Below are 15,023 nucleotides of genomic sequence, written 5' to 3' on the forward strand. Positions count from 1 at the left end.
AGTTTTTAATCCTTGCTTTTATTGTATTTTGGCTAAAACAAGGTTTGAACAAAATAGTTCAACAAAAAATCAGTCGCAGTGTTGCTGGTATTTAAAGACATGATGCGTGTATAGGCCTTTGTGCACCCTATTTTGTTAATTTTATATGAAGATCAAACGTAATTTATTAAGACCTTGTCTCAAATTGACATGTTTTTGAATTATTCATGTGTATTATTAGTATCTTGTATATATTTGATACCTACTGAGCCTTGGAAGACAAACGTATTCACAATTCTATAACATCCATTTCCCCCAGGGTATGTGTGCATGGAATTAGCAACATGTTTGTGAATGGAATGAGACTCATTGTTGCAAAATCGAAACTGCGGCGAATCGGGTATTGCCTATATTTCAAGCTATATAGATTTGCTCTCTTAACTTTATCCCATAGATAAATGCATTTTCTACAAGATTGTTTCTTTTAATTACCTTAATGTATTTTATTTTGACCAAAAAACGGGTTTCAAGTAAATGTTGCCGCAACATTGTGTATGGAACGAGACTCATTGTTGCTAAAGCGAAATTGCGGCGAACTGCGGCGAATTAAAAAAAACGACCAATTCCTCATATTCTTTGTTCCGTTGAATAATACTATCTATATGGAACATTTAGCCATGCCCACTCAATTTTATACGATTGATGAATCAATTCTATACATGATTGGCCTATTCGAAATACTTGCATTTATTGGATTTTTATATAAAATTGAAAATTAAATTAATAGATTGAAGAAAATGGACAAAAATACCATGGGAGCGCGGCGAAAACCAGTATTTCTGCAGTATGACCCTCAGAACAGCACCGAAATATACGGTCTCATTTGAAAAATATACCGAGTGGTGCGCGCCAAATCGAACTTTTTTGAATGTGAGCGACAAGGATTTAAATGTTGTCAACCGGGCCTTTATCTATGCCCACATAATTTAATACGATTAATGAATAAATTTTCTACTTAACTGGCCAGTTTTTAGTCCTTGCTTTTATTGCTATATTTCTGCAACAAGGTTTTAACAAAAAAGTTCGACAAAAAAACCGTCGCAATGTTGTCATGTCATGTTGCTGGTATTTGAAGACATGTTTCGTGTGAGCCGTTGTATAGGCCTTTGCATACCCTATATTGTTAATTACCTTCTTGGTCTCTGTAAGAAGACAATAAGCTGCAAAATATCGTTAATAGCTTTTAAACAGAGACAGGCTAGCTTCTGCATTCATAGAGGATGACAAACATTTCCGCAATTCTATAATATCCTTTTTCCTAGGGTATGAAAATTAGTGCTGCCCGCAACATGAATGAGATAAGAATGAAATTCGTCAAAAATGCATTTTAAAACTTGTTGCTGCAGCTTTATGTTTTTAAAACATTCATTAAAACATTCATTGGCCGAAATCAAAAATCGCGTTCCCGTTTTACCCGTTCGTATTTGGCGGTAGATTTAAAAAAAAAAACTAAGTTATTCAGGCAGGGGCCAAGCCCCAACAGAAAACAGAAACCAAAAAAACAGTTCAACAGCTAAAAACGAAAAAAGTATACAATATACAATACAACATTGTGTGTGTAACAGTAATGCATGCTGTGCTGGGTGGCTCGTGATGACGCCGGAGCCGAAGACCCTGGGATCTAATCCAGAAAGTTTGCTTATTTGCCCTTATCAAATACCTATTTTCCATCAGCATCGATTCCTGATTGATGGAGATACATACTTTTTCAAAAATGACCCCAGTCCGTTAAAATCGTAAAGCTTTTTTACATCTTTATGTAGTTGCCAATGTAGTAAAATATCTCCAGGTTCCAGGTACGTTACTCGTCAGGTGGTTCCATAGGAATTTCATCCCTGTGCAGCATGTAGCATGTAGCATAGTTCAATTTTGTTGTTGTTTTAAGTTAAAACTTTTAGCCCATCGGCCAATCTTCTTAAATGTATCAATTTATGAAATATTTTCAGTGATTATGGTTCTAAATAGCTAGTAATACTAAAGGACACATAAGATTCGAAAGCAAAAAACATCATTAACAGGTAATTTCCGATCATCAACAAAACAGAACAATTAAGGTGAACTTGTTTAGTTCGTTCTCGAAAAAAAAGGTCGCTGATAAGAAGAAACAATTAAAATTTCCAATCTTGTTGCTATTTTCGAAATAGAGCTATGCCACCGCCGAGTTCTGCATTAATTGATCGCCCAAAACTACCGATATTACTCTGAAAGCTACCCTGTCCATCGATAAGTAGAATCAAAAGTCGGTACATCTAATCTAACGACTTAAAACAACAGAAAGATAGTGTGGATTGGTCCCTAACTCATATTTGATCAGTTTATACACCCCACAATTATATAGAATTTCTAATTTCCGGCCAAAATAATATCACCCACAAATATATTATACAAAAATATATCGATACATCGATATCAATGTATAACATCCCTATTTCGTAGCATTACTTTTTCGACGTCGGAATCGAAAAGAAAAAACACAACTAGCCAGGCGAAGCAAAGCATACAATTTAATAATGAATTCTTGAAAGTGTTCTATGCGTGCCGATCAAGTCTGCTTACGCATTCGCGCGGTTAAAGCAGCAATTTGATTTTTTTAAGACAGTTTCATGCGATGTCTTCTTGCCTGTGCCCAAATCGTTAAAAGTGCGTGGAAGTGTACGAAACCAATACACGGAAAGTGGGACAACGGCAACCGAGAGAGCTCGTTGCGCTTGTCTCCGCTGTTTGTGTGCGACTCTATACATGTGTGCGTGTGTGTTGGTCCACAGTGAGTGTATGTGTGACTACAGTCTTCTCGGCCCCCGTCTCCCCTAGAGTGCTTAAAAATGTGTTTTATATCTTGTTTAATATTTCCACTACAATATCAAATGCAAAAATAAAAAAAAGTGCCTCAGAATGTCGCACCCATGAGCTGGCCTATGAAGCAGACAAAACCATAATATGTCCACAAATAATTTATGTCAATGCTGAGAAGGCGATTGATTTCCTCTACTCCATCTTCTTTTGTCTGACTCTGACTGACGATTTTGCCGCATGGTGAGTTCGCTGTTGCTGTTGTTCTTGGGTCAGGGTTTCGGCGTCGTTTTTTTGGTTTTTTTTTGCTTTGCCTTGCACATTTTTGTTGATGTTGCTGCGTTATATGCAGACATTTTTTTACAGACGAACGCTGACAAGCTGCTGCCCAGGGGAATTGAGTTGCGGGTGTATAGTGCAGATGCTTGCATGTTTCGTTTCCACTATGTGTGTTTTGTGCTTGTGTGCGTGTTCGTGTTCGTGTGCAGCGTGTTTTTGCCTGAGTGTGTGTATTTTCTCCATGCATCCAGCCATCAGTGAAGAGCAGCAGCAGCAGCAGAAACAACAACGGCGACTGTGGTGAATTTCATTGGGATGTTGAGTTTACCCCGTGCGGTAGCAGTGTTGCCAACACACATTAGAACAGGCCAGAGCAGACGTTTGGCTTTCTCAACAATTCTTTTCTATGCTCTCTCCCTCGCTCTGTCTCTCCCCATGGCTCTGCTCAGCCTTCTCGCTTCTCGCCTCTCGCCTTCTTTGCAGCAGCTGTGTGCGCATGTTCTCAACGCTTATTATTTATAAACTGTGCTTGTTGTTGTTTTTTTTTCCGCGAGAGTTTGCGCGCATTTTTCTTTTATGTATTGCCGTACAACAAGTATGTTTCCAATTGTTGCTGTTTCCTTTATAAAATATAAATATCAATATTGAAATCATAGCCATGCTTCTCGTACCCAATGCTGCCCCTTGCAGTACCCTCACCTCATCCCTACCCTTTTTCCTTTACCACTCGGCGGTTGTGGCCCTTAAGTGTGGCTTGAGTGGGAATTTGGTTCTGTTCTTGGGTTCTGGATTGATTTAGGAGAGGAGGAGAGCCTTTTGCGCATGGATGCATGGTGTGGGATAGTTTTGAGTGTTGTGTGTCTGCAGTAGAAAATATGGCTTGGGAAAACCCCCTACCCCCTGTACGTACTAAAACGAGGAGGATAATCATATTGACGCTCTTCCTTGCAGGCTGGCGACACCCGGCGGCAACAGGATAATTGGATATAGCAATGAATGATTTACGTCAGCAGCAGATGGTAGCAGCGACATCGTCATCAGGATCAGGAACGGGAACAGGCATAGCAGTGGGGTCAACAGGTCGAGTCAATTCTAGCGTGAAATCTGCGACGAGCACCACGAGCGAGGAGGAGCAACGCGTGAGCTCCACGTCATCGCCGGCACAGCGGGAGCATCAGTTGAATGCAGAGCAGCAACAGCAGCAGCAGCTGGGAGCCGAGGAGGCACTGCAACAACAGCAGCCGGGTCATATAACCAGCACCACAGCATCGCCGCCGCCGCCGCCGTCGACGCCGCGCGACGATGCCCAAAGCGCTGCTGCAGGCACAACTGGAGCATCAGCAATTGCAATTGCAGCAGCACCGAGGGGAGCCGCAGCCATGGCTGCCACAGCACTTGACGTGAAGGGCGAGGAGGGAAGCAGGGGTGGAAGCAGCCAAGGACACAAGATTATCCTCAAGCTATCGAAGCACTCGCATACCGCTCCAAATGAATCTCAGTCCGGGGGAGACGAGAGACGTGTGGAACCATTGCGCATCCATCTGCCCAGCAGTATCAGCGGGACGGGGGCCAAGCCGCAGGACGCCTCGGACGCGGACGCCTCCTCGTGCTCCTCCTCCTGCGCCGAGGCGGAGGAAGAGCTGAGCAGTCTTAGCCAGCATCGTCCGACCCCGAATCCCCGTAGCACACCGCACATTGTGCCAAAGCTTACTATCCGGGCAGCCAATGAGGAGCGTGTGGGCAGCGTTGTGCCCAAGCTGACCATCAAAATGCCTGAGAATCCCGCTGCTTCCTCTGGCACAGGCTCCGGGTCCGGGTCCGGCTCCGGCTCCGGTTCCTGCTCGACAGACGGCAGTCTGTCCAACTGCCTTGGCCGCAGTCAGTCAGCGACGCCGGCCAAGAACGAGGCACATCTGTCAAGCCTCTCGCCCGCCTCCGCCTCCTCCTCATCGGCCTCGTCCTCCTCCTCCTCATCGTCGTCGTCGTCCTCGCTGTCGATGTCGATGGTGGAGATGCAGACGGTCCCCAAGCTAATGATAAAAACCACCCTGGCCGGGAGCAGCTGCATCAGCAGCAACAGCGAAGATCCGCCGCAGCAGATACCAAAGTTAACCATCAAGACGGGCGGCAGCGGTCAGGAGCACATGCACACGGTGATCATGACGCATGACCTCAGCAACGCTCAGAGCATACCCAAGCTCACAATCAAGACCAAGTCCATCGAGATCGAGGACCCCGATGGCGGAGCACCACTCGCCAAGGCCGAGCAGCAGCAGCAGCCCCTACCCAAGCTCACCATTAAGAACCTGTGCTCTCCGAAGCACAAGGTCCGAGCCGTGCTTGAGGAGAAGCCGCCCTCAGCTGCCTCCAAGCTGGCCACGCCCACGCCCACTCCCACACCCACACACACACACACGTCCATGCCCACATCAATGCCCACATCGATGCCCATGCCCATTCCAATAGCGAACGGCGGCGAGTCGAACAGCAGCAGCCAGGAGTTCTGCGGCTTCTCCGATCCGGATGGGGAGCAGATGATGGCGGACGAGATGCGGCGCAACTCTGACGACATGGACATTGACGAGTCCCTGTCGAAGGAGCACGATCCCAAAATGTTTCACAACCTGCCGCCCTTGCAGCCGGCAGCCAGCAATGGCCTGGCAAGTGAAACCAAAGCCAACAAGTACAAGACGGCTGCTTCCAATCCTAATCCGAATTCGAATCCGCCACAGCACCAGCAGCAGCATCAGCAGCACAACGTCGTCGATCTAGTGGATCTAACATCATCGCCATCGCCATCGCCAGGGTCCTCGCCAGCGCATGCAACCATAGATTTCTCTGGTCGCATCACGCCGGCCCATAATCTTCACCTGCCTCTCCGTCTGCACATGGCGCCCGCCGGCACAGCGCCCGGCCCCGGGTCGCCCAGCTCCAACATTCTGCTGAGCCAACTGACGGGTCCAGCAAAGACCCACTTCTCCGCGGCCCCCGTCAAGAGCAATAACTCCAGCAAGTATCCGCAGCTGACCGAACAGCTGATGGCGAACGGAGGAGGTGCTAGGGTCGGAGCAGCTGCAGCAGCGGCAGCAGCAGCAGCGGCGGCAGCAGCAGCAGCTGCAGTAGTTGTCGTAGATGAGGACTGCTCTCAGCACTCGGGCGTAGTGCCTCCAGCGCGCCCTTCCAGCCCCTCCCAGTCCATCATCGATTCTATTGAGATTCTGGACACCCCGGAAGGCAGCCCGCACATCACCTACATGGATCATCACCAATTGGTTAAGAATCACCACGCCAATCATCAGCAGCTCCTTGGAGAGCACGACGGGATCGAGCAGGATCGCCAGCCGGGGGCCGACGGCAGGCTGGAGGAGCTGGACAACAACAATGAGAATCACTTGAAGCGCAACAGCAGCGACGGCAGCGAATCTCCCAGCGTAAGTGCTTTGCCTTTCGGCTTTGGTTTTGTTTAGCTCCCAGCTCTAATGCTCTCCAATCCCTCCTCTAGATCCCGCGCAGCAAGCAGCGTCGATTGGACCCAGACAACGATGAGAACGATCAGCAAACGCATAACTGCCATGAGGCTGGCAAGAAATCGAGTGCCAGCGAGACGATGCAGTTGCAGTTGCAGATGCCGACAGTGCAGCCGTCCCACCGCTCCCGCAAGCAGAAGCACGAGAGAATTCTCAACACAGACCTAGAGGACGGTCTGTTTCCATCCGGGACAACAGGCCCTGGCCCGAGCCCAGGTCCGGGGCCTGCCCAGCAGCCCCCCTTGGCTTCGTCGGATGGAAACCAAAATGGAACTCCCTTCGCGGAGTCTGGGGCCGCGGAGGATGTCAACTCGTTGGAGTTGCAGCCAGAGCGCCAGAGAAATCCACCCGCTCCGACAGAGCTGATGACCACACCAGCACCGACGGGCAAACGACGGGGCAGACCGAAAAGGAATCAAACTGGAGATCTGTCTGCGCATCTTCTACCCGCCACGCCTGCCCCTGCCACGCCCACCCATGAGACCCACGACAGCCAGGATACCGTGGCCAGTAGTGCGGTGAAGTCGCGACGGGTGCAGCTGCTCCGCAAGCGGCTGGCCATCGACATGGTAACTACGGGTCAGGAGCAGCTGCCGGAGGCGGCGGCGATCGCCTCGATGGACGAGCAAGAGGACCACCAGGGGAGGGTCGACGATTCGCCGAGCGCAGTGGGAAAGGTGATTTGTCGCGATCATCGCCAGCTGAGAGCCACGAGGCGCACCCAGACCCCCAACTCGAAGGCGTTGAATCAATTTCAGCCCAATACTCCCAAGACCACCAGGAAGCGCCAGAGCAAGGCGAACGCCAGCAAGCTGTCGCTCCAGCAGCAGCAGTCGGAGCCACAGTCGCAGTCGCAGCCACTTCCTACCCCAACGCTCAGCTTGTCCCAGTTTGGCGAGACGGAATCGAACAACAACAACAACAACAACATGGCCTTTGCCCTGGCAGCGCAGATAGATCTGACCATGTGCTCGTCCAGCTCGTCGACATCGTCCGGGGTGCCAGCCACCAGCTGCCAATTGGGGAGTGGCAACGGCAACGGCAGTGGGAGCAGCTCAACAATGTCCATGTCCTCGATGCTGCCGCCCACAACGATATTGTCGTCGTCGGATCCCCTGCCGGATGTGGTCTTCCAGCCCAACGACTTTTCCTCGATTATGGCCACGCAGCAGCTGCGCTCGCCACGCCCGTGCAGCATGAGCGGCGGCAGTCAGCTGGACTCCCACGACGAGGACAACTATAACAGCGCGCTGGAAAACTCTGGCGGTAAGAAGAGAAGAAGCAGGAGACGTGGAGAGCAACATGTATCTTTCAACATGTATTTTCCTTTGCTTTCAGACGAATCCGGTGCGGTGACGATGCAAATGCTTTCGATGGGAGCTGCCAGCGGCGGCGCCACTTCCACACGGGGACGCGGACGAGGACGTGGCTCGAGAGGCGGTGGCGCTGGTCGGAGCAGCAACAGTGGCTCATCCTCATCCAATCGCGCTGGCGGCAGCTCCAGCAACGCTTCCTCCACGGCCACAACGCAGCCGCGGGCGCCGCGCATGAGTCGGGGGTCCAGTGCCGTTGCCAAGGCCATTGCCATGAATCGACCCCGCTGCGTGGGCGGACTGAAGCACACACCCGATCCGGAGAGGCTCAAAGGCCTGTTTAGTCCGGTAAGTGATGGAAGGACACACACGACTGTTACCATTACCCTTGAGATAGGCATCCTTCGGGCCATAAGCGCGACCGATGGGTTGGACAAGCCTGGTTGCCCACTAAATCGCTAGAAAACCGGTTCATCGAGCCAATGATGGTTATTATTATGGGTGGCAGGCCATTAAATCGGCTGCGATTGCCGATTTGATTGATTATAGGACGTTAGTGTTCGGTTCTGACTGGCTGTGACCCACCGCGGGCGACATGTAACAGGTACAAATGGTTGGTGTGCAGTGCAGTGCAGTGCACGGATTTTTCTCCCATTTCGGTGCACGGTGGGCGAAAGCGTTTACATTTTGCTTCGCTGTTTGCTAGGGGCTCTGTTACGTAAATGTTATCGACGTTTACAGACGCCCACTGATGCAAATGTCGTATCGTTTCGTAATTAAAATCAAAGTCGCGCGCAAATTCGTATGTTCAAACAAGCATACATCCATACATCGATACATATGTACATATATGTGCATAGATGAAGAAGACCAGCAGCTTGCCTGCGATTTTAATCAGCTGAAGTTTTTGTTTGGCTCACGCCCACATACAAGAAAGCGTGTACGTGTGAGTGCGTTGGTGATGCACTTATTCGCTGGGGAGGTGTAGTCCACCTTCACCACACCTGCTGCTGATTTCAGTGAGCATCGCTGCTGGCTTTTCATTGTCATGTGCGAACATTCGCTCTCTCGCTCTAGCTGCCCCTATCCGACGAGCACTCTCTCGCCGAAGCTTTCGGGCTCTGATTTTTTTTTCTGCACACTGGCAATGCCGTGCACGATTGTTGCTAGCGCTGCTGCATGTCTGAACATGTGCAAATGCAAAATGCAGTTGCAAAAAAGCTTCAAAATATACATGCAATACCCACACATGTGCATACATGTGTGCCACTATTTCCTATTCATTAATGATTTGATCAATTTGTAAATATGTATATATTTACCATGTACACACCTGATGAAAATAAAACAGGCTCTGTATATATGTATATTTCTTTATTAAAAGTAAATAACAAATTTACTTGCTTTAAAAAACACTAAAAAAAGAAAGAAGGAAATAATATAATTCGCCATTCATGAAAACTTATTCGATTCTTCGGGACATGCATACTATATCCATACTCACACGTGTGTGGGTGTGTGCGTGTGTGGAGCGGAAAGCTCAGGAATATCGTGACAATGTTTTTGCATTTGATTTCCAGTCCACTTATTGGGGGTACGGGTTCAAAACTTGATTGATGCCTTTAATTTTTGTTTTAAGATAAATATATAAAGAAATAGTATATTATGATGTATATTTCAACTTTCTCCTTTATTGAATACTTCTCTTCAGTCGCCCCAAGTTTTTGAGGAGGACACCCGCATGAGCGCCGATCTTGGGAACAGCAACCAATCCATGATGGGGTGCCTAATGGAACCGCCTCTGACGCCTCAAAAGTAAGTTTCTAATGAGTCCAGGAGGGAGAAACGGAACTACATTGTCAGATATTTCCCCAGGCAACCCGATTTCCTCAACAACGAGGAGTCGCAGTCATCGGTGGTGAGCAACGTAAGCATGCTGGACTCGAATCAGGGTCAATCCGTTGACGCCATCCTTGGGTCTGCCCAGAAACGTCCAAAGAAAAAGAAAATGGAGATTTGTGTGGCCGAAGAGTAAGTGCATCCTTTATCACCTACATGCCATCTCCATAAACTAACCTTCTGTTGCCTTCCTTCCTGCAGCACGGACTTTAAGGCATCCAGGATTGCCGAGTACGATTGGCCTCCACCGAAAGGCTGTTGCCCGTCCAAGAATCGCGATACCTTCATGATCCAGGAGCAGGTGGCCCTCTATCTGGGGATAACCAGCTTTAAGCGCAAGTACCCGGACTTGCCACGACGCGCCGTCGATATGGAGGAGCGCAACTGGCTGCAGGAGAAGGGACTGGTCAGCGAGAAGATGTGCGACCTGGGAATCACCGCCGTGTGGGCCTCCGACATACTGGACATAATGTACGCAGACTTCTACGACAAGTACGAGGAGTACAAGGAGTATATGCGTCTCAAGCACTTGCGCGAGGTCGAGGCCAAGCAAAAGGCGCTCGGCATCTCGGTTGGCCCTGGCCGTGGACTCCAGGCCAGAGACCGAGCCATGCTCTCGGCCAGCAAATGGAATGTTTACTTCAACAAGACGTGAGTTCAACGACAAAAACAAGATCCCACAAGAGAGAGTCTGAAAATGCTCGTTTTCCTTTCGAATCTATTCAGCCGCAAAGACGAGCGTCTGGCCTGCCTAGACCTACAGACTTTTACGATGAACCAGCCCCAGCTGCAGACAGCGCCCACGACCACCCGCCTATATCGCTCTGTGGCAAGTGGTGTGCGGGCGGCAGCCGAGGCGGAGAATATGATGGTGCCCCCGGACCTGCTGGGCCCGCGAAACTACGATGAAGCTTTCTGTCGACCGGACTATGCGTATCCACTCCCCGTGGTGCCGGACCAGTTCTCATTCGCCTACCGCAAACTGGATTACGTCGAACTGAGGTAAGCCATGACCCCGAATCCTTTGGATCGCCAATTGAAAACCACCAATTCGTCATTGCAGAGCCCACCCATTGGATACGGCACTGGACAAGCCGCAGACACAGTCACAGAAGGCGGGCCTGGAAGCTCAGCTGCTGGAGCGCATCAACGGCGTTGTCTCTGTCTCCGCAACCGAGGTTCAGCCTGCAGCCAAGCCAAAAGTGTCGGTTTCTGTCCGCCGCAGTCGACGGGCCACGCGGCAGCAGTCGGACAAGGTGCGCACGGCCAGCAACTCAAGCACATCCTCCGCAGCCTCCCTCTCATCCTCATCCAGCGACACCAGCAGCAGCAGTGATACGGTAAGTGGTTCTCTGCAGTTAGAGCAGTTCCTAGAGCTAATGCCTAATTTCCACTACAGGACAGTGACGATGAGAGCGACTCGAGCAGCTCGAGTAGCTGCATCTCAACGGCTGCCTCGAGTGCCGCGGGCAGCGACAATGAAGGGAACGAGTCAGCCCGTTCCCGGCTATCAAATTGCGGCGTGTGCCTGCGCACTCAGCACCGCAATGCCAGGGACATGCCCGAGGTCTTCATACGCTGCTACAGTTGTCGACAGCGCGGTAAGTCCCCTTCTCATCCTCCTCCATTCTTTTCCGCCCGAATATGCCTAATCATCTGCATTATTACTATTGCAGTCCATCCGAGCTGCATTGATATGCCACAGCGCATGGTGGGCCGCGTGAGGAACTACAACTGGCAGTGTGCCGGGTGCAAGTGCTGCATCAAGTGCAAGAGCAGCCAGCGGCCCGGAAAGATGCTCTACTGCGAGCAGTGCGACCGAGGCTATCACATCTACTGCCTCGGCCTCAAGACGGTACCAGATGGTGAGTAACGAACATCCAACCAGCACGAGGCTGGCTAATGGCATGGCTAATTGCTAATCTCCGATCTATCCACATTGCAGAGCGTTGGAGCTGTGAACGGTGTTGTATCTGCATGCGATGTGGCGCCGTTAAGCCCGAAGGCCTGCCCCAGGTGTCTGAAATGGCATCGCCCGGTGGGGCCGAGGCGACGAAGGCCTCGCCGCGACTCAAAAAGATGAAATGGATACACGAATATCGCATCGACCACATCACCAAGCTGCGGGAGCATGCCGCCATGTTCTGTGTGCCGTGTGCGCGGACCAAGCCGGCAAAGCGACAGCCTGGACAGGCAGAGGCGACAGTCGTATCGGCAGTATCGATCACGGTACCCCTGATAACAAGTCCAAGCTCAAGCCCCACGGCCAATGGCAGCCAAGTCCCGTCTCCATCGCCAGTGGCTGCGCTGAGTCCCAAATGCCCGGCGGCGGTGGGTCACGAGGAGGAGGCGACAACAACAGCATTGGCCATGACAGGCAGGCGACAACAACAGCCGCATGGGGCAGCAGCACCCAGTATCACCACGATGGAGTGCAGCAGCTTCAACCGGAACGGAGTCAGTGAAGTTTCAGTAGCTGCCAGCGCAGCTACTGCGACTCTAACTGCGACGGCGACGGCCACGGCCACAGCCACAGCCACAGCCGCTTCCTCGCCTGTCCTCACAGTCACGTCTGGGACTGGAGCGGCCACAGGAGCTGCCACAGCAATCGGCATAGCGCCGCCTCCGGTTGTTGCCTGAGTGGGGGTTATTCGTTATTGTGGCAAGCGCACTTTAACGGACTTATAGAAAGCGCCGGACGCGGGTTCAACCAACCCCTCCTCCTCCCCAACCCAAGCTCCAGTCCCACCCCCGCCCCCACCCCCAAAAACATAAACACACACATGCATAGTATTAACGAATGCGAGAAAGGACAGAGGAGAGTGGAGGAAAGGAGAGGAAAAGGAGAGAAATTGAAGCGAAACTAAATAAGGATTTATAATTATTATTATTATAGTTTACTGTCAGTACAACGTACTATACTAATTTTACTTAACGTTGCTACCTAATGTTACAAACACACCCACACAAACACAGACACACACACACACATGACAAGCACACACTCACTGCACTCGGTGGGCGGAGCGCATATCGCCCGGCCCTGCCCGGCCCGGCCCAGACAGCAAGCCCCTCGTATTTCACACTTATGTACGTTTGTTTATGGCGATTCACAGAAACTAAATTAGTTCAATTGCGTGCATACATGGACATGTACATACATGTATATACAAGTGTATTTATATGCATATGTACGTGTGCTGGCATATGTGTACATTTTATTATTAGCGTAATACCGGAGCTGCATGATTGAGACGCTTTTTGGAAACGCTGGATTCAAATAGCTGTGCAGCAGCATGTCGTTCATGGGCCACTGCATCCCAGCCATGGGCGCTGTTCCGTGTTGGTTTTTTTTTTGTTTTTTTGACCGAAATACATAGTGTGTTTAATGTTTGTATTTAAGTTATCGTAATGTGTCTCAGCCCTACTCCCCCTTACCCCTGCCCCAGCCCCAGCCACCATTGCTGTACTATATAGATTTACATATATGTGTGCGGAACACTCTTGATTTTGTAATATCTTATGCGCCGAATTTTTCAAACTGTATGTGTATGTATCTATAAGGAGATAAGGATTGTAGCAATGTAAGTAGTTAAGCGCATACGCCCGGTAGCCTCTTGTGCTGGACTACTGGGTACTTTTTAGTTATCAGTTTTTAGTTCTTTACCGAGTTTCCCTTTGTTCCGGTAGTCTGTAAGCCATAATTCGAGTTTCGTTCGAGGCTCAGACCTCAGACCGAGCAGGTTGAGCAGTTATTCTGTATTCTGTAATTTAAATGGCTAAGAAGAATGTATTATACATGTAATTTATGCTACCACAAGCGTACACACACCCAGATGCAAACAAATACATGCAGATATATTTATAACTTTAAAGAGTAAGAGTAAGCACATGAGCACAGAACAAGTACGTACGGCAACAAATCGACTAGAAAGAGGGCAAAGATCAGAGCAGTTCAGAACCGTTCAGAGCAGAGCAGAACAGTGCAGAGCAGAGCAGATTGAAAAGGTAAACTATGTGTGAAATAATTTTAGATTCCATATCTAATATCTGGTACCGCCGCAGCAGCAATAGCAATAGCGAACGATAAATAAATAAATAACTAGTTAGTAGTAAGCATCAAATCTACTTAACCAGAAGCGGATACAGAGTGCAGTTGAGCATTCGGTAAAATTCTACTTTTCCATGAAATCTAATGCTTAAGTTTTTATTAAGTGAATAATGATGATTGTATGCGTACGAGAAAGATTTATTTTTAAGTCGAATAAAACAGCAGAATTAACATTAACCACTCCCCTGCCTTGCTACCTACACACATCATGGACATATCAAGCGATTCGGGGCAGCAAGTGCTCCTCCAGCTCGTGCCCATCGCGCCACATCAGAAGCGAGCAACTCAGCAAATTGCTGTGTGCCGCCATCCTGCCGTGCAGCTCAAAACCGTGCCGTATGCAGGCCACGTCGCCGGCGCGGAGACTCTTCATGGGGCACAGATCATTGCAGCTGTCACCCACGTAGACTACTTGCTTATAGAGATCGCCACAGCGCATCTGTTGCAGCACGCCGCCCTTACACAGGTTGCGGACACAGAGATCACAGCCAATCTGGTCTTCGTAGGGCAGGACCAGCAGCTTACCGTCCGCCTGGACGCAGCCCGGATTGGTGACAATGTCGGTGAACAGGCACCTGATGCCGTACGATTCCAGCCACTCGCAGATGAAGAACGAGTTGGCATCGCTTATGATGCACATGTCCACGGTGGGATTTCTGTTGAGGCAACGCATCAGATGCAGCATGCCTGGCACTGCCGGAATGCTGCGCACCTGCTGGCCGACTGCTGTCGCCCTGGAGTCCAGCTGGTGGTCTTCATGCAGCATCTGGAGCACGCGGTTAATGAAGATCTGCCAGCCAAACTTCGGTAATATTTCCAGCAATGCCATGTTGCGCCTTGCCCCCGGCAGAAGTTGGCTCACGGCCAGGTACGAGTCCTGCTGAATGATCGTCTTGTCAAAGTCAAAGGCGACCAGAACGCGATTCCCGACAGGCTCGCCACTCTGGCACAGGGGACGCGGGCAGCGCCACAGCCAGCTCCCTATGGGTAAAAGGCTTTTCGAAATGATAATCATCTTAAATTTGAATGAAAAACAAACAACTCCATTTTGATTTAATACACGTA

At 49.9% G+C, this 15,023-nt stretch overlaps 2 protein-coding genes across 3 annotated transcripts; one reads left to right on the forward strand and one right to left on the reverse strand.

The window, feature by feature from the left end:
* Positions 1-2,427: 2,427 nt before the first annotated feature.
* Positions 2,428-14,135, forward strand: e(y)3 (enhancer of yellow 3). 2 transcript variants are annotated; one of them, XM_015185694.2, is made up of 12 exons: positions 2,428-2,679; positions 4,060-6,539; positions 6,611-7,901; positions 7,974-8,296; positions 9,660-9,763; positions 9,824-9,979; positions 10,049-10,498; positions 10,574-10,849; positions 10,911-11,187; positions 11,247-11,448; positions 11,524-11,712; positions 11,793-14,135. In XM_015185694.2, the coding sequence occupies exons 2-12, from the start codon at positions 4,101-4,103 to the stop codon at positions 12,485-12,487; spliced, it is 6,402 nt and encodes a 2,133-aa protein (XP_015041180.2). In that variant the 5' UTR covers positions 2,428-2,679; positions 4,060-4,100; the 3' UTR covers positions 12,488-14,135. The 2 variants fall into 2 exon arrangements, with proteins under 2 accessions (XP_015041180.2, XP_002133666.2); XM_002133630.3 differs by having other exon boundaries at positions 2,429-3,072.
* On the reverse strand, positions 14,076-14,999 carry LOC4815843 (pyridoxal phosphate phosphatase PHOSPHO2). The gene has a single exon (XM_001355460.4). It carries the CDS (start codon positions 14,971-14,973, stop codon positions 14,176-14,178), a length of 798 nt encoding a protein of 265 aa, XP_001355496.2. The 5' UTR covers positions 14,974-14,999; the 3' UTR covers positions 14,076-14,175.
* Positions 15,000-15,023: the final 24 nt, after the last annotated feature.

This window comes from Drosophila pseudoobscura, chromosome X (genome assembly GCF_009870125.1).
Source record: "Drosophila pseudoobscura strain MV-25-SWS-2005 chromosome X, UCI_Dpse_MV25, whole genome shotgun sequence".
NCBI classification, from domain to species: Eukaryota; Metazoa; Arthropoda; class Insecta; order Diptera; family Drosophilidae; genus Drosophila; species Drosophila pseudoobscura.